This window comes from Ascaphus truei, chromosome 4 (genome assembly GCF_040206685.1).
Source record: "Ascaphus truei isolate aAscTru1 chromosome 4, aAscTru1.hap1, whole genome shotgun sequence".
Lineage (NCBI taxonomy): Eukaryota > Metazoa > Chordata > Amphibia > Anura > Ascaphidae > Ascaphus > Ascaphus truei.
The window spans coordinates 238,673,780-238,694,111 of NC_134486.1; the positions used below are offsets into that span (position 1 = coordinate 238,673,780).

Sequence of the window (20,332 nt, forward strand, 5' to 3'; positions counted from 1 at the left end):
ATCAACTGTGGCTGTGGGAAGAGATACGTTGGTAGGACCACGAGGGCTCTTAAGATCAGGATGCAGGAGCACTGTAGACTTATTAAGAAAAAAGATTTGCAGCATCCTGTATCTAAACATTTTTAAGAATGTAGAGAGGGGGGCATCAATAACTTTTCTTTTATTAGTGTAGAGAGAATCACTAGAAGGGAGAGAGGAGGTGATATGGTTAAAATTTTAGACTGTAGAGAATCTTACTGGATTTTCAAGATTCCCAGATAAGATTAATATAGAGTGGAATATTAATCATTTCTTGACATGAATCCCTTCTCTTAGTAGGCCCACCAGTTGACCAACATCTTGATCTAATATCTTGATTTAACATCTGAAATGATATATAAATGAAGAAATTATGAGATTATGTATGGATTTTATGGTTCTATTGCCTTGTTATTAATGTACATCTTTTGGGACACGTATTACTATTACTGGATATGATATTGTATAACTTATGTATAACCCTTATAAGGCTTAAAGCCTTGTACAGTATGTTACCGTTGTTGTTTCCCAATATGATGTACATGTGGATTTTCTCAATGTGTTTGATCTTTAACCAAATTTTTTCTAAATGGTACTATTATGTGTATATACATAATTTATACAAGTGAGATCACTTAAATATATTGTTAGATTCATCTTGCAATATTTGAAAATAGAAACCTGACATTAGATGTTTTCATTGCATTGTTTATGGGGTATGTAATATTCACCATAATTAATATAATTGCTATTACTGTTAAATTTATTTCTTTTGGATAAGGTTTCCACATTGTTTCTCAATAATAATAACCTAAGATTATAATTATTATTATGACCTCTGTCTCATCAAGAGGGTTGCACATGTGTTTTTATATTGGTATAGGAATATACTTTTTAATTGTTTTTTCAATAACTAGATAGTTGTTTCACTGTATGTATTTTGTATATGTTGCTGCTGACTGCTGAATATTAGTCCTCTCTCTGTCTTATATGTATATTTTTATTTATTTTTGTTGTCCTTTGTGGCACACAATATTGGATGCTGCGTGCGTTAATTCAACTGACTGCCTTGTGCATTATGTGGATGCGCACACATGCTGTCAATATGGGAAGTCACGGTAAAGTTTACATTTATCTACGCATGCGTGAACTGTTAGGATGGAGGGGAGTTGATTGTCAGCTCGAGCCTCGTTCATCTGCGCATGCGCGGACCGACGGGACGGAGAGGTGTCTCTCATTATGTGTGACTTGGCTCGTCATAGGCTACAGGTGGGTGTAACTCCCTTGGACTGCGGATTGGCTATGCCATATGGTGGGGGTTCCTCCTGGACCTGGTTGTGCGGCGCATGCGCTAGATGAACGATGCACATTAGTTAATCTAAATTAGTGACGTCATTGGTTTGGCGCCAAAACGGCAGTCAGCTGAATTTAAATGTTCTGTGTATCGTGTATGACACTTCTTGATAAAGTGCACAACCTGCACGAAACGCGTAGAAGGGTTGCAACTCTCTATTTTATGGCTTTCCATTAAAGAGTGTATTTTGCCACACCTGCTCTCTCTCCGTTTTTTGCTGTGCGCTGCACACACACTGCATTTGGATTATAGTAAACAAAGTGAATTATTTGTGTTTGTATTACTCCTGCCATCTGACGGTATGTCACGTGTGGCCCAGTAAATAGAGGGCTTAGATTGGATGCACTGCTGATATATAGGTTTTTGATTTATCTAGTGTGGTACACACTATACGTTTCCAAGTTGTACGGTCAGACATTGGCACGGTTACAGAAGTCATTAAGACGATCGCCCCATAATGCCTCTGCCGCCATTTTGTCGTACCTCACCATGAACACGGATATTTTAAGTGATTGTTGCATGCGGGACTGTCTAGACTGTGATAAGGTGCCGCATCTGACAGTCCCAGATACTATTGAGGATGTGAGTATTAAAGGAGTATTTAGTGCAGACCTCCCCACCCCCTGTGGGGCCGGGCCCGAATCCAAGGAAAATTATTATGCTATAATAATAAAACTACATATGTATTGTGTGTGAAGAAGATATTGAACCGAACAAGGTGCCCAATGGCATTGCGGAGAGGGACCAGGAGATGTGGGGTGTTACCAGGTTTGCCACCTCTCCGGGTTTGAACCGGAGACTCCGGGTTTTGGGCACTTACCTCCAGGCTACAAGATTAGCCTGTCAATCTCCGGGTGGCGGTGTGATGCGGCGGTGTCTCCGGCATCTTCCCGGCATTCTTCTGCAATTCCCCCTCCAACTGCAGTGAACATGGCTGCACTGCGGCAAATGACGCTGCGTTAAAATGACAATGGAATACTATGTAACGTCATGACCCTACGCGGATGGCATCATGGCGCCGCGTAGCGTCCCGTTGGCGTGACGTCATTTGAAGCCGTGCAGCCATGTTCACTGCAGTTGGTGTGGGAGTTGCAGGAGGATAACGGGAGACCACGCCTCACCAAGTAAGAGAATTTTGTGGGTTTTTTTTACATTTTTCTCCGGGTTGGCCTTCAGTAGAAGGTGGCAACCCTGGGTGTTACTGTGGAATGCAAACCTGTCGCAGGCACTAGCAATGTTACTGTACAAACCATAATAGATAAGGTCAGAGAGTTCCTAGCTAAAGAGGGAGCCACACTGGAAGAGTTATGTAACGAGATGTACTCTGATGTACCCACTTCCTCTACGTCACAAGCCCACAATACACCCCAGGCCCTTATCACAGCCATTGTGGAGTTAGTAGAGACATCTATGCACTCCGCAGGGGGCAACAATTACTATAGGAGGCTACGAATCTTCTTAGGAGTAAGTCCAATGCCTCGTAATGAGGATGACTTTTAAAGTTGGATAGAGCAGGCTACGCAGATGGTGCAAGAATGGGGGGAGGGGGGGCTCAGACTAAGAAAGAAGTTCTGGATTGCGTAAATCCTAAAGGGGCCCGCATTAGCCATTGTAAGGGCCGTCAGAGAAGGAAATGCGGTTGGCACCCCTAGCGACTACATGACGGTGTTAGAAAAATGCATTTGGCGCCACTGAAAATAGGGAGGAACTGTATTTTAGATTCTTGGGACTGTACTAGCATAACGGTTAGAAACTATCTGCGTTTTTGTGTAAACTGGAGGAGGCCTTATTGAAGGTTGTGAGGAATAGTGTATCCCCCTGATCAGGTGGATCACACCCGGGTAGAACTATTGATCCGGGGGGCACCACCTGGGGACATAATGACCCTTTATTTGCAACTCCTAGAATGGAAAGGGTCTCCCCCAATGTTTCCAGAGCTACTACGAGAAATATGGGATGAGGAAGAAAAGATGATGCTCTGTCCGGCCACAGGGCAGGCTGCTAAGTGTAGCAGCAGCTAGCCAATAGGGATCAGGAGATAGCACAGCTTGCCCACCGAGCAAGGACCGATGCGGACTATGACCGCTGATATGTCAAGTAAGGAACTTGCTGAGCAGGTAAGCTCACAAAAGAGGTGGTTGAATTGATGTACACCATGTGAATGGGAGAAAGAGAGCAAATCCCCAGGTAGGGGAGGAAGCCATTGAGAAATCCTGATCCCAGAACCAGAAGGCAGTATTTCTGATATTGATACTATGTCAGTAAGTGCCCGTAACAAAGAGAATCTACCGCAGGTAGTGAAGGAGCATACTGGGCCCCGAATTCAGATAGGCTCCATTCGGATGGTACCCACAACAGATCATTCTACTTCCCACTTACCCCAGGGACTCCTGGGGCCCTCAGCGTGAGTGAAAGTAAAGATTGAGGGACAATTATGCAACACTGTAGGAGATGTGCGCAAAACACTGACGAGGGTAAAACACTGGAGACGTTTTTAGGAGAAAATAAATATAGGCTTTACTAGCCAGCAGCTTTAAACAGAAGACCGCTTCATATCGGCAAACAAAGTTAGAGCAGAAAAATAATGACGCCTAACCCCATTTAGGGGACTGACTAATATTTCAGCAGTCCCTATCTGAGGGCTGGAAGGCTTGGCCTATTACCAGCTTTTGGCACAAGTCTAAAGAAAGGAGTGGGCGAAGTGGGGGTCTGAGAGGAAGGGGCGAAAAACCAAACGAGGCAAAGGAAAAACTAGGGAACAGAGAGATATGGGGATACAGGGGCAGATGGAGGAATTGGATGAGGCATTACCGCCAGCCTCAATAAGAGATCAAAATGAACTACAAGTGATTAATCTAACAACAATCACCCTCACACCCCTACAAGAACAGGTCCTTATAAAAGGCCTGTCATTTACTCCATCGTGTAATTTTGATGTGTTTAATTGGGTCAAAGATATGAACCTCTTTGGCCGGAAACAAGCTCTAAAGAAATTCCATAAAAGAAGGGAAACATTGACCCTACCCCAGGAATTTCTGGAACTAGCAGATGATCAAGATTGCGAATACTTAAGAACCCTCATGTCCCTAGAGGATGATAACAACAAAGTACCGGGCCTTGGCCCCTTCACTACCCTCAAACCGAAAAGTCGATTTACACCATCAATAAGCTCAGATACCAATATTAGTATGTTTCTCAAATTGGTAACTAGGGATTTACAAACAATGTCCTCAAGGGGGGGACAGGAAAATTTGACAAAAATAGAAACAAGTGCTTTAAAAGAACTAACAGAACTAAAGGGGATCATAATCAAGCCCTCTGATAGAGGGGGAAACATTGTTATTTTGGATGAAGAAAGATATGTTTCAGAGAATGTCAGGCTACTGAGTGACAAAAGTTGCTATGAAGTATTACCACATGATCTAACTATCACTTACTTTAAAGACCTTCGGAAAATCTTACAGGAAGGCCTAGATAGTAAAGTGAGATCACAACAGGAGTTTAAATACATGTTGGTTGAGAAGCCAAAAGTAGCCACATTCTATAGCATTCCGAAACTCCATAAAAACGCTAAGAATCCCCCAGGTAGACCGATTGTTTCCGGGATTGAGTCTCTTAATGAACACGCTAGTACTTACTTAGATCAAGTCCTGAGACCATATGTGACCAGCCTCCCCTCCCACACGATAGATACCACTGATATCTTGAGGAAAATAGATGGTATACAGATTTCTAAAGACACATTTCTAGCATCATTAGATGTAGAATCTCTGTATACTAGTATACAACATCCAGTGGGGATTGGAGCTGTGTCACACTTTCTAAGTTCTAGAAGTTCTGAGTATTTAAAACACAATAAATTTATACTCGAACTCCTCAATTTCGTTTTGAAACATAACTACTTTTGTTCAAAGGTACTTTTTACCACCAATTACAAGGGACTGCGATGTGCACAACGTGTGCACCAACGTATGCCAATATTTACCTTGGATGGTGGGAGGAGACAAAAGTTTTCATCCAAGACATGCACACACATACACAGCACGTCGAACTGTGGTCTCGCTATATTGATGACGTGCTGTGTCTGTGGAGTGGAACAGTGGTAGAGTTTAACAACTTTGTGAAGGTTATGAACCAGAATAACCACAATTTACGGCTTACCAGCGAAATTAACCAGGACAGAATAACTTTTCTGGACCTGGAAATTTTCAAAGATGATCAAGGGCTACTACAATCTACAGTTCATACCAAAACCACAGCCACCAACAATTTACTAATGTTCACAAGCCACCATCCAAAACCTCAAATTGAGGGAATCCCTCTGGGACAATTTTTAAGAGTAAAAAGAAACTGTTCCACCATAAAAGATTTTGAGAAGCAATCAGAGGTAATGAGCAAAAAAATTGCAAATAGGGGTTACAGCAAAAACTGCATAAATAAAGCGTACAAACGCGACAAACAATCAGATAGAAATACTTTACTGTATGATAAAAAAGAAATAGAAAATCAACCAAGTCCAATTAGAATTATTGGCACATACAGTAAACAGTGGAGGGAAATTAAAAGAGTAATCAATAAGCACCGGCATATCCTTTTAGAGGACGAAATATACAGGAAAGTGCTTTCTGACACCCCCCTCCATTACGTATAGGAAATCTAAAAATCTGTCTGATTCCCTGGTACATAGCCATTACAAAACACCGACAAGGACAACGTGGCTAACTAATACTACAAAGGGTACCTTTAAATGTGGGGCTTGCAAAGCTTGCAGCTTTATTATCCCCCCAAAAACTTTTCAGAATGTGAATGGTTCAAAAATATACACAATTAAAGATTTCTTTAACTGCAAAACATGTGGTGTTGTTTACCTAGCAACCTGTAAATGTGGCTTGATGTATGTTGGCAAAACGTCACGCCAACTGCGTCGCCGCATATTAGAGCATGCTAGCACTATTAGGAATAGTGTGGATACACCGTTAGCATGACACATAAATTTGTCACACCAAGGGGACACAACATCTGTTCAATTTCAAGGTATTGAACATGTCTCTTTGGGACTTCACGGAGGGGACATTGATAATGCCTTGCTAAGAAGGGAGGCAAGGTGGATCTTTATCCTGGGAACACAATCCTCGAATGGGTTAAATGAGGATTTTAACTATTTTGCATTTCTATAGTAACATCAATAGTGTCGTGTTTTCATTATAATGGTATATGACATTAACCCATGATGTGAGATAAAATAGATCTATTATAGATCTCAGATGGGTTTATTGTAGTACCTTGGCCATATGCTCTATTAAGGTATAACACACCTAGAATCACATCTATATTTGTACTAGCCATGATGTCATTAGGGCATGAAGCCAAACACAGTAGCAGTAGAATAATAACACAAGTCATTGGTGCCTGTAATTTGTAATTTTTAATTTTGACTCGCCTTGTTTTTAGAATAATAGGTATTCCCTGGTAAGAGGTAATTGGATATCACTTTAAGTGCAGTTGGCCGAGTTGCATCGGATGGAAGGATAGGTTCACTCCTACCTGATGACGTGAGCATATCACCATGGCAACCGCAGGCTTTAAAAAGCAGGCCTCTGCAAAGAACCTCCCACCCCCGAAGAAGTTCCATCCCTCAGGAACGAAACGCGCATCGGGGTGACGTCGGGTGTGCGACAAACACATAGGTGTTTGTTCCTTGTCTGCCGTAATACAGTAGAACAGATTTAACCATGATCTGGGTGAATGTGATCCATAACGAGTGAACGCTGGGTAATATGTTAGCAATTACGAGTGTATGAAAACTTGCAGATCCAACAGGTTACTGTGAGTAGATCCGGCAACATATATCCTTAGACAGATCAATTGATAGATCACTGGGGTTCTTCCTACGCTGGGATGCCATTGAGCTCATACTGGAGTGTCACTTATTGCACACTGGTACACCATTTAACACCTTGATCACCACTGATATTGCTATACATGTTATACCAAGCCATTGATACCTAGCATCATTATTAAAGCACATATTGTTATGTTCAGCAGGATCACCTGATATTCATGCCACAACCTCACTGGGGTCTATGTCAGCGACTGTATACATACTGTATTTACGTTTGGGTGTAATTTTACATCTTGCATTTATTGCAATATACACCAAGCATGTTTGGCTACTCAGGGGTTAATTACCTATGCCATTTGACAAATAGAGACATCTACAAATAAGATTTCCCATAGCACATCCCTTTAGGTTTTAATTACTTCCTATGTTTACCGAATTTAATAAAAATTTATTATTTTGATTAGTAGTGTAGAGTGCATAATTTAGGGATCTTTTCTCTCCTATTTGTATACATGCTTTGTTATCCCTGATAGCACCTCTCTAGAAAGTAAAAAATATTCTTAGCTGAGCAGGACTTTCTCCTCCCCCTTCTTTCTAAAGAAAGCTACCTGAAGGCAAGGTACTCTCCACGTCAGTCCAGGGTCTGTGGTGGTGTCTGTGGAGTGAACCCTCTGGCGAGTTCCAGGTACTGATGCTGCCTGGAACAGAGTTTCTCTTCCAGTGGGATCTGTCTAGCAGCACAGACTCTGTGCTAGAGATTACCTGTAGTCTGTGCAGAAGGCTTTTAAGCATGCTTGATGAGCCAGGTGTAGACTGATCATTTAACGCCTTCTGAAATTAACCAGCTCCCTGCTGGACTCATCAGCTATATACAGGCTTTTATTTTTTTAAGCCTTTTAGACAGGGGAAAGGCCCCATCACAAACATCCTCTTGGATAGTGGAGCACAAGTATCTATAATTTTCAAGCCCTGGTGCAATCTGTACCTAAACTATCTGCTGTTGCAGCCACTGGAGGGCTTTGTCATTTGGGGCTTCAGTGATACCAGCTATCGATATCTAGGGTATGTAGTGGTGAAGCTTGAGTTTCCCAAGAAAGTTACTGGAGTCGAAGAACCCTTGACAGGGGTAGCCCTCATATGCCCTGAAAGCTGCAACAAGGAAGAGACTGGGGCTATAATTTGCACGAATGCCAATATTTTTGGACTACTAGCAAAATGGTGTAAGGCTATTGGAGGAAACGATTATAGCTGCACATTGACTATCCATCCCTCGTGTTTTGAAGACCTACCAGCAGATGGAGAAAAAAAAAGACAGGGCTCAAAGTGAGTTCCCCTTCGGGGAGATTATGTGGGTAGGACCCCACCCAGTGCAAGTACGCCCCAACAGCATACAGAGGATAACTATAAAGTGACATAGAAGGGACTATTGTCATGATTAATATTCCACCCCATGGAGGATACCCTTTCTTCCTTGCTCATTACTATTCCAGTGGGTGGCGTTGACGTTCCACATAATACAAGCAAATGTTAACCCTTGGCACGCTGGTTCTGTACAGAGGGGAGCAGCTCTTGGGTAATGTGTGGTAGGAGAACCTATTAAAAGTATTGGTATACTTGGATGACCTAATAGTATTTGAGAAGTCCTTGGAGGAATATGAGGTGTGCCTGCTGAAGGTACTAGATCGGCTGAGCAAGCGTGGACTACAATTGTCATTGGGCAAGTGTCAGAACTGCCAGACTTCTGTCATGTGGGACACCTTGGTCTGAAAAAGAAGTGGCTACTTACCCATCTAAATTAGAGGCCATTGCATCCTGGCCAAGGCACAAGCAATTAACAAAATTGTGATCTTTTCTGGAGTTCTGTGGATGGTTTGTGAACCATTTCTCAGCCACAGTACAGCCATAGACACAATTAATCAAAGGTTATCCACCACCCAAGGGACGCAATATGACTGCCAGAGCCACCAGCCAAGACTATTTCAAAATGAATGAACCATTTGGAGATAGTATACTCCTACAGTATGTGCGAAAAGGATTTCCATGCCATAAAGTCCCGTCTTATGTATGTGCCAGTACTCGCGTTTGCTGATCCACAAAAGCCCTATGTGCTTCATGTAGATGCCAGGCTAGAGGGGTTAGGAGCCGTGCTGTATCAGGAGCACCTTGAGGACGTGAGACCCACAGTATTTGTGAGCCGGGGGTTGGTGCCTTCGGAGAGGAACTATCCATTGCCCAAACTCGGGATGGAGTTCTTCCCCCCTCCTAATTATAACTTCTCTTCCACTCCCTATCTCTAGGCAGGAAAGGTATGGGGCTTAGCCACTGCTGAGTCATTTTAGACCAGGTGACCTATTCAACATATTACAGAAGCAGGGTGTGGCCAGGCCCCTGCCTGGTCACTTTTCAACATACTATATGAGGGAACAGGTGTTCAATATCTAACTCCTTCAAACCCTTTAACTCCTTACACCTATATCGTAATCCCAAAGAGGGGTTACATATGTAAAATGTATTGAACTTTTTGTTTATTTTAAAGTAAAATATACACTCCATAAATAAAAGAAATAGATAAGTAGTGTAATTTATTTGTCACTGTATCTCCGTCAACCCAATTTCTACATTTTGTGGGATTCCAGGACAGTGTGGAACAAAGTAGCTCATTAACATAACAGGAGGTGTTAAGGGTGCCTAGGATCAGGGATACCAACAGGGAGGGAGAGCCTGGACAAGTGTCCCGGGCCCGGTGGCTACAGGAGGCCCAGACGGCCAGTCCTGGAAGTTGAGCCCAACCAGGCCCAATTTCTGCATCCGGCTGCCGGGTCACTGGTTGCTGCCGGGCCCTGGCTGTCCCCAGCTGATGTGGGCCTCTCTCTCACCTGTGTGTGTCGGAAGCTGACTGGCAGGAGGGTGGCCCAGTTTCGCATAGAGGGAGGCCCGGGTGTGGGAGAGAGACCCAACAGCAGCTAGGGAGAGCCGGGGCATCAGAGGCCTTAGACCACCCCAAATGAGGTGTATTTTTGTGTGTGTGTATGGAGGGGGGTGTATTTTGTGTGTAGGGGGTATTGTATTTTGGGGGAGGTGGTATTATAATGTTTTTTTGGTTGGGGGGTATTGTAGGGGAGATTGTCTGAGTTTCGGGGGGGTTGTATGTGTAGGGCATCTGTGTGTGTGGAGAGGGGGTAATTAAGTGATTGCAGAGGGGAGAGACAGGGGCTGGAAAAGAGGGGAGAGTGAGTGAAGAGAGGGAAAAAAGTGAGAGACAGAGGTGGGGGGGGGGGGGGAAGAGAAATACATGGGGAGATTGGGGAGCTCGCGAGGTGGTGCGAGAAGGGAGGGGGGGGAGAGAGACTTGAGAGGCTGCTGACAAGGGCGGGTCCCAGGTCAGAACTCTAGTCCTGGGCCCCGGGAAAATCTGTCTGCAGCCCGGCCTAGGATCAGTATTAAGTCTGGGTCATACAGGATACATGTTCGCTACTTTCTTTCCAAGCTTTCAGGGCATCTCAGCATTTAGGTTCGCATGGTGAAAATGCTTGAAGGGCGTACTGCTTATTCAGTCACATATCTCAAGTAAGAAAGTAAAAAGCACTGCTGCTTGCTCTCAGAGAATAATGCAAAACCACTCAGGTTTGTTGAAAAAAAGGTAATGTGGAAATCTGTGCCATTAAATATCATATTTATGTTGCTGTCGATTATAAACAATGGAATACCATAACCATGATGTGTTGTTTCAGTTAATGTTTTTGTTTGTCTTTTGTAGCTTGAACAACCAGACTGTGCTTCAGAAGAACTATATTCAGTATCTAATCTTCAATCAAGTGAGTACTTCTCTGAAGTTTATATATGTTCATTTGAATTTTTGGTGGTGTTTGCTTATTAAAGTGCCATTGTGGCTTATAAATTGCAGTGAAAAAAGAACAATACCAAAAATCATCGGGTTAATTGTGCATGCTAGTTTATTCCTCCATTAACCTTTTTGGGCTGTTGATGTTTGTGAGGAAAGGAAGTTTCACCAGCAACAAAGGAAAGGGTTCTTTACAGTTAAAACAGTTAAAATGTGGAATTCATTAACATGGAGACTGTGATGGCAGATACAATAGATACCTTAAAAAAAAAAAGGTTGGACATCTTTTTAGATGGGAAAGGAATACAGGGATATACCAAATAAATAAACATGGGAAAGATGTGGATCCAGGGAGAAATCTTATTGCTAATATTTGGCGTTGGGAAGGAATTTGTCCCCTTTTTTGTTTGCCTTCCTCTGGATCAATATACTGTAAGTACAAATATAGGATAAAGTATCTATGATGATGGACATATGTCTTTTTTTCAATCTTATCTACTATGTAACCATGTTTGACTTGCTATTGTAATGAAAGACAGGATAGCTACATACAGTAGATCAGGAGTCAATTCCTTTGTCGTAAATCAGTTATTAGTTAGATGTACAGTAGATACTTTACTAAAATAAGGTAAAAAATGAAATAAATAAATACCTGGCCTACACCTTTCGCTTAATAAAATAAATAATGTAGAAGGTATGATGACCCTCTCTTCCAGGTTGTGCTCCCCTCATCTTGTTAAGGTGCCAGTGTAGGACGTAGGTAGATAAGTTTGAGAGGTCTGAGCTGCCATCTACAACAAGAAAAATAAGTTAATACCAAGGACCAGAAATCACACAAATTGAATACATTTGTATTAAAGAGTAAATTACAATAATCTTCTGTCACCATATGTGAAAAAACAGAAAGTGATTCCCTGCGCTTCTCCCATTGGGCTAACAATAAATGGGGAAATAAATATACATGGTGAAACCTAAGCCTGTAAGACAACAGAGACTTTTGGTTGCATCCTTTGATCAAATAATAACAAGCCTGCTAACCAACGCTAAGGTAAGTCTCAGTAGCAGGTCCCTATGCTAAATACATACAAATGTTCTGTGAAATATACCCTGAAGGGTTTAATAAACTAAGTATATGTTTATGTGACTTAGTGCAGTTAACTGGTACAGTGGCGGCCGCCTTTAGCCTCCTGCGGCAGTTTCGGCGCGAAATTTAAACTTGCGCGCAGATGCGGCATGTTCCGGCCGTTTTAGGTGCCGCTGGCGTTTTTCATTGTTTGGCGCTATTAGCCGTTCAGCGCTGAATGCGGCTGAACGCGTGAAAGTGCGTGGCATGCTGAGAACATCCCCGAATTTTTTCGGGGATGTAGGAGGATAAAAGGGGCCGCAGCAGTATATACTAGTTAAGATACTTACATGTAGGCAAGTAAAGTGGAAAGTGAATTTACAAGGGCCATACTGGGAGATTATATACCTTGAAGGGAGGGACCACTATCCTTCCACAAGCTGCTCAATAAGCAGTTACAGGTGGATTGGCTAAATACATTAATCACATCATAAATCTGATTGCGGCCGGCGTCTTCGTGTGGACTCACATTTCCCCATTCGCCTAATGTGACGGAGCATGAGATTGTCTCATATAATGCCTGTATTCTTCCGACGTTTGTGAGTGCACTACTTTTAATCTGTCCAGATTATTAAATTGTTTCTTGGATTTACACTAGGAGTGTGCGCTTGTTCTTTTCTCTCTCTATATAATATATGTATATATATATTTTTTTATCTGTATGAGATATATATATATATTTATAGAGATGAGGACCAGACCGAAACTCATTTTGATATGATAAATTATTGGCCTTCACAAAATAAAATTGTAACTATGCATAAAAATGCAAACTGGGTGCACTTGAAATATTAAGGATGTCGGTCTGTCATACTGCATGTAAAAAAATAAACATATATACAGTTAAACCCAATCATAAAACAACACAGAATGTATATGTAAGATCCAGGTCTGGCAAAATTCCCGTATCTATCTGTTCCCCACCCTGGTCATCTCCGGCCATGACCTGCAGTCCTTTGGGCTGACTAATGTTACCAAGAGTCCCAGCCTTTCTTAACCTGTCCTCTTTTTCCGCACGTCTCTGTTAACGTGTCTTTGGGACGTGGTGTCTATGGGGAAAAATCTCTGGGAAAAAAGGAAACAAGTCTCCGGGCTTCTCCGGGTACCAGAGAAGTAGGCTCCGTAGGAGTAGGGGCCAACAATGTTTCGAAGTAGGGCCAGTCTCGGCCAAGTAGAACAGGAGCAGGTAGCCAGGGAGCAACTCCCACTAGTAGGCTAGCCTTTTTATCCTTGATACGCAGTAGAATGTTCGCCGTCGGGTATCTCTTTGTATCCCCATGGATACACTCGATATTCCAAGGAGAGTCATAGGATAGTCTGTTGCTTAGAATTAGGCCCTCTAGGATCAGGGTTTTTCCAGATCCCGAGTCCAGCATGGCTTTTACTATTTTCCCCTCCAGAGATGCTGGGACTAACCACGGATTGTGGTCCCCTCGGAGAGAAGCTGTGGCAGTGGTTCTGCCATATGAACAGTCCATCTCATCATCTCCGGAGTCCGCAAACTCGGTTGTCAGCGGAAGCTCTCGACAGGGTTCGGTGTTTGGACTTCTCCGCTGTTGGATGGGTCCTCCCTTCTGGTTGGTGGTGGTATCCTCTCCACCAGATGGGTGACGGAAGTCCAGGTTCTCAGGGAATACTGTGGGTGGCGGCCTCCCTTGAGTGATCCAATGGCTCGGACCCGGGACGGGCGTCTGCGGGAGTTTGTACTAGCAACCCTCCGAGATGGGAAAGGGTCTTCTGATCGGGTTGACTGGATCTCCCGAGCTGGTGGGTTGTAGACCCCTCTATTGTCTGCTCTCCTGCCTCTGGCATCACCGGAAGCAACTGGTGTTTGCACGGACCGTTCCCAGCTATCCTGTTGGGTGTCGTCGCCAAGGAAGTTTTCCACCAAGCGGACCGCTGAATCCAGGGAAAATGCAGCGTGTCTTTTTACCCAGGAGCGGGAGGAGGGGGGCAGTATCTGTATGAACTGCTCGAGCACAAACTGTTCAAGGATCTCTGCCTTGGTATGCTTCTCCGGTTGTATCCACCTGGTACATAAGTCTACTAAGCGGTGGCCTACGACCCGGGGTATGTCTCTGTTTGTATATTTGACTGTCTGGAACCGCCGTCGGTAGGTCTCTGGAGTGAGGCCTAGGCGATCCAGAATAGCAGCCTTTAGTTGCTGATAGTCCATGGCCTCGTCTGCTGGAAGAGCCTGGTAGGCTGCCTGAGCTTCTCCTATGAGGAGTGGAGCCAGAGTCGTTACCCAGCGATCAACTGTCCAGCCGAGGGCCGTGGCTACCCTTTCACAAGTGAGGAGAAATGCCTCTGGGTCTTCGGTTGGCTTCATTTTAGGCAGCATCACCGGTGGGTTATTTGGAATCCCTGGTCTGCCTGGGGCTGGGCCTTCGACTAGCAGTTGGAGTAGCTTTTCCTCCCGCCGGGCCTGTTGCTCATCTTGCTGGAACTTGATGTTCTGCTTGCTTGGCCTGCCATTCTATTTGCTGGGCCTGTTGCTCAGCTTGTCTCTCTGCTACCTGGAGCTGTTGCTCAAGGAACTGAGAAAAAAAATTCTCCATTTTTTTTTTTTTAGTGTGGCCCTTCAGATACAGGGGCTGTCCGAAATCCCACTTCTAACACCACCTGTGGCAGGACGGCCTGTAGCCGAGGTCAGGGAACAGTCCACACGTGTAGTTTCAGGATAACGAAAACGTTCAGTGGCTTTATTTCTCCACAGCATAACATAACATGTGGGTACACTCTCCCTTTAAACAACAAAACAAATCCTGCTCCACATTGGGAGAACTGACTAGCACTCCAGGCCTATCTAGCAGGCTGGCTGGCTGGCTAGACCATTTACCAAACCATAAGTGTATATTAAGCAGTCAGGAAAACAAATGAACAATTCTTACTTTGGTTGGAAGTGTTAGTTTGGTGAATCCGTCTGGCTAGCAGCTCACATAGCAGAGTTCTCTTGTCTACGGCAGCCAGCTACTGCCAGTAACAACATCATTTTATACCTTGCTGGTTATCAGGTGTCAGCTTACATCCTGATTACCAAGCTTCCTCCTGAGTTAACCTTCTGAGTGCTGGATGAAGCACTCAGACATATGTTTCCCAGGCATAACTGATAGGGGTTGACTTCACCCTGTCACACACTGCATTTTTGATTATTATTATTTTCATTACAGGTCTCTGGAGCTGAACTGCATTAATTTCATCTCCAGGGACCCCCTGCTTCCAATGATACCTCCATAGGTGATGCTGATATCTGTGTTGAGTTTAAATGTCCCGATCACGCGGGTCAGTAGGAAGCTGTAAGGGGTGACGTCACGGCTTCCTGTTTTGCTGCTTTAATATATGCTGGCATCTAAACCCAATTTTTTTTTACTATATTAAATTATTATATTAGTGAAGCATATTGTACTTTAAATGAGCAATTTAAGCATTTTTTTTTCTTCATTTTTTTAATACACGTTTGATGCAGGGGTTCTCCTGAGCTGAACCCTGTTAATTTCCGCTCAGGGGACCCGTTGCTTCCTGAGATACTTACGTCTGAAGGGGGTGCCGCTACCTCTCTGTTTTATGCAGTTTTCACCTTCCTCCTCGTGCTAATAGAAAGCCGCACCTGATGACGTCATGGCTTCCTATTGGCCCGCACGGCCCAGGAGCTTTTGAAAGAAGACATATAGTGAACCCTCGAGTGGCTACCGGCACCCCCTACGGAGGTAAGTATCTCCGGAAACAGGACCACTTAATTTGCTTAGATTAGATACATTCTCAACAAAAATGGATGCTCATTTAAAGCTTTAAGTTTAGTAGCGACTTGACATTTTTACATCTGTTTTACTTTTATAAACTACAGTAGTACCAAGTTCAAATCATTTGTTAGTGCTGGCCTCATATGAGTATTTTCGTGCTCGTGCACTATGCCTGTTAAGAAGCAAAAAATTAGTTGATTTCACATTGTGTAAATGAAATCTGTTTCTAGGTGTATCTACTGTGCCCATCTGTATGTTTTGGAAAACACAATGTTTCACATTTTCTCCCACATATCGGCTCACCTTCCTCTGTCCTCTCCAACTCACGCCATGTTATATTTTCAGATATCAAAGAACTAAATGATGAAATGAAAGAAGGCCTGGGGCACCTTGCTACTACTTTAGAGCTGTACTTGAAGAAGGAAATCCAGGATGCATCTCAGCTGCCACCTGGTTTCCACATTCTTGAATACTTCGGCAAAGTAAGTGTCAACTTGATATTCCTAAAAGAGCCAATAATTGTTGTTGTTGCGATGCGTTGGCTTTCTTATGTTTAAGAATCCAGACGCCTAGGTTTGTGCCAGTGAAACACTAATATAAGGTGTGTTGTGAACAAGAAATTCAATTTGCTTTCAATTACTGGTTGTTGACAGATTCTACTCTATTAATTTTATTGTTTAATTGTTCTAGTTGTTTCAAAGGATAATTGTGGGAAAAAAGGCTTTCTCATATTTTCCAGCAAATACAAATATCACTTGTGAGCACATTCACATGTCTCAGACAGTTCTGCAACCCTGCTTTTCCACATTATTTCCTATCATACCACTGCAGCTAGGGATTCTGGGAAATGACATGCAAATGAGCACACTGTGTCACCTTTTGCTTCAAATCCATTTTCCACAGCTTTTCAGCATAGCCTGGGTTACAGAAGTAAAAAAGAGAAAAATGAGAAAACAGTGGCGCTCCCTTAGAGAAAATAAGTCTAATTAGAGCCCTTAGATGGGCGTAAATAAAGGAAGAAAACGAGGCTCAGAATGACAAGGATTAGATATCAAAGAATTAATACTGGCCCTGATGATACTGCTGCTCAATCAGAAGGATCGTCCCCTGATCCTAGGTGAAGTGGTGAATGGAGTGGAGATGAGCGCATGTAAGGAGAAGAAGCATAAAACAGCAACTTGTATAGTAAAATTTGAAGAGTGTGCATGAACAGTAGAGTGATGGGGGTAATAATACTATAGGTACTCACACGGGCATATGTGGGCAGGATCCCTCAGCGTTGTCTTGGATGTTCTTACTCTGGTCACGGAGTAGAATCGTCTGCTGGAACAGATACTGGCTTGCATGGGTCACTTGATGTGGTCCTTATTGTAGCTCCTGGTGCTTTCTTATAACTGTATGTTCTGGCTCGTAAGAGCCATTTCAAACACACAGGGAACAAACACACATAGGAGGATCCAGAGTGAGTGGAGGGACAAGAGATAGAACACACTGTAGTGTCAATAAAAATTGCAGAATAAATATATAAACAAATACACTCACACGGGCTTGTGTGAGTGATGACAATGAGGGCAGATGTTTGCAGCGTGGGATCCACTGTGAGTGGTGTCTGTGTCTGCAATCTTAGGACTGGTGGTATCTTGCAGTAAAACACAGGGAACAAACACACACAACAACCTGGGGCTCGGGTGGAGCTGTTACAGAAGTGCATAGCCAGTAAAATTACTCAGAGCGCTGTTTCAACCTTTTGTGTGAGGATGGTTATATCGGCTTTGCAATTTGGGATAGGTTAGAACCACAATTTAAGTAAGTTATGGTGGGTAAAAAGGTGACAAAAACCCTCCACTGTACAGCATACTGCAAATACAAATATCTCTTGTGAGCACATTAACTCCAAGACTTCTAAAAGGACTGAAAGTGGAAGTAGTCTCCATACCTGCCCAATTTTACAATGGTCTGTAACTGGGAAGGTACAATTGTTCCTTTGGAGCGAGGGGAAACGGGCCTGACGAAGGGGAGTTCCCCGAAACGTTGCCATCCTGCTGTCTCCCCTTGTTGCACCCATTTTTGTATTGTCTTGTCCCCTTTTTTTCTTTGTTTTCCCCTCTCCCCTTATCCCTTCACTGGACTGCCTATATTTATTTATTTAATTTTTAGTGGCTGTGGTATGTGGTTCTGGTTTTTCAGTTCTCTTGTGTATACATTCAATTATATGTTTTTTGGTATCATTCCATCTTTGACCTATGATTTCTATAGACAGTGAGTGCTGGATAGGTTGGATTATTGTATATTATTAGAGGAATTGGGTTCTCTTCTATCCTTGGCACCCTGCACTACATATATACTAACTACTATTGCTTTGTGAGTGCTGTTTATCAGTATTTTGTTCTGTAACTGGGAAGGGTTCAGTATACTCTCAAACCGTCTTGCCTGTGCTGGAGAGTTCAGCTTTATTGAAATGAATGGGGAAATACACCGCAGCTAGGGTCACCAATACAGATAGACTATTATGGTGAAAAGGGACATACAGTAGGGGATGGAGGGTAATAGAGACAGTTGGAGTTATTTACTAAAGTCTCCCGAGAGCAACATTGGGGAAAAAATAGTGCAAAAGTATTGCATCAGGAGAGGACTTTGTGACTGTTGGCCATATATATTTTTTTGGGGGGTGTCAAAATAGGCAGAAAAAACTACAAATCTCTCGGGAACAGGGTTATTGCTACTTTAATTACTTTACACATGGAAACAAACGGAGCTGTTTCATACTTGTGTCCCACATAAATACAGTATAATTTCACTGTAAGCTTTACCTCGGATGATCAAGTAGAATCACATGGGGATACAAGAGAAAACTGATGTACTGAAGCCAGATGTCTTTCACAGTATACTGTATATTGACCTGCATTGCACTGCTGTTTCTTTCAATGGATGGTTGGATATCGGGATTTTCAGTGCTCTTTTATTATTATTTTTTTTTGTGGGGGCTTCCATTATATATACATACATACATACATACATACATACATACATACATACATACATACATACATACATACATACACTTCTTCAGGTGTTTAACCCCTTTTCTAATAGAGAAGCTTCTGAGATTGTAAAATCAACCTGCAGTACAGTACCCAGTGCACAGAAGTCACCACAGCAGTAAGCTCTATATTCTATAAGTACATTCTATATAGTCTGAAGTTGGATAGCAGTCAAATATTTTTTTTATCAGTAATAGCATGACACACAGTGATTTGCTCCTTTTTTTTATTTCATAAATCTTTTCATTACCTTCACTTGTAATAATTCCAAGCAATAGTAGCTTCCATTCAGCACAAATATTTGTGTTAAAAGACAAAATTGCAGCACTGCCAACCTAAACCTACACTGGACTGTATATCTACAGTAAATGTAATTCTACATTTATGGCTCAATACTATTGAGAACTTTGAAGCAAACTATTGGTTAGCATTGTAATTTGAAGAGAGAAAAAAAACAAGTAAAGGTAAAATGTTTGCCCATAATTATATAAATAAAGCCAACATTATTAATATACAGTAACCAAGGCTGCTCTTTAAAGAAATCATTCATCCCAATTGGAACATATAGTACAACTAAAATTCACCAGATTTATCATCTCCGAGTTCATAAATTGACTATGTTAGCTTTAATCCACTTTTTTTTATTTATTTTTTTATTTTTATTTTTTTTAGAATGTTTTTGTATAGCGCTGCTTGTGTTGCGCTTTACAGAGACATTTTGCAGGCACAGGTCCCTGCCCCGTGGAGCTTACAATGTATGTTTTTGGTGCCTGAGGCACAGGGAGATAAAGTGAGTTGCCCAAGGTCACAAGGAGCCGACACCGGGAATTGAACCAGGCTCTCCTGCTTCAAACTCTCAGTGCCAGTCAGTGTCTTTTACTCACTGAGCCACTCCCTTATTTGATTTATGATGTATTGTAAACATGAGTGATTGGAAAAAATATGAGAGTGCAGTTCTTAATGAGTTCAATGTTTTATGGCTAAATAGGAAAGAGAAATCATTCTGTACTTTATTCCTTGTTTAAAAACATTTCAGGTTTTTACCATATGGTGAGATAAGTATCTCTTTGTTCGTATTACCCTGCAATGACATTATTACATTCTATCCTTTTGCAATTATCTAAAGCTAGCAGTGAAGACTCACTAACTACATTCTTCCAAATACAATACAAAAGCTGGGACAGTAATCGCAAATGTTTCATTCATTCCACAAACGTACTTCTCTGAAGTTCACAGGGTTAGGCAGAAAATGCTATGAAATTGTGCGGTGTAACACTTCTCAATTTTCAATAATTCATAAAAGCAAGATTGTGTCATGAGTTCATTTGTATGAAACGTGTTCAGAACATCTGTTTTTGTGAAACCTTGTG

General features: G+C 42.4%; 1 protein-coding gene across 3 annotated transcripts in view; it reads left to right on the forward strand.

The window, feature by feature from the left end:
- SMYD3 (SET and MYND domain containing 3) overlaps positions 1 to 20,332 on the forward strand; it is a 1,022,776-nt gene that overhangs the window by 207,315 nt on the left and 795,129 nt on the right. For all 3 annotated transcript variants that reach the window (XM_075597074.1, XM_075597076.1, XM_075597077.1), the window contains 2 exons: positions 10,972 to 11,029; positions 16,267 to 16,403. In XM_075597074.1, coding sequence (XP_075453189.1) covers positions 10,972 to 11,029; positions 16,267 to 16,403 — 195 coding nt within the window. The remainder of the gene's footprint in view (positions 1 to 10,971; positions 11,030 to 16,266; positions 16,404 to 20,332) is intronic.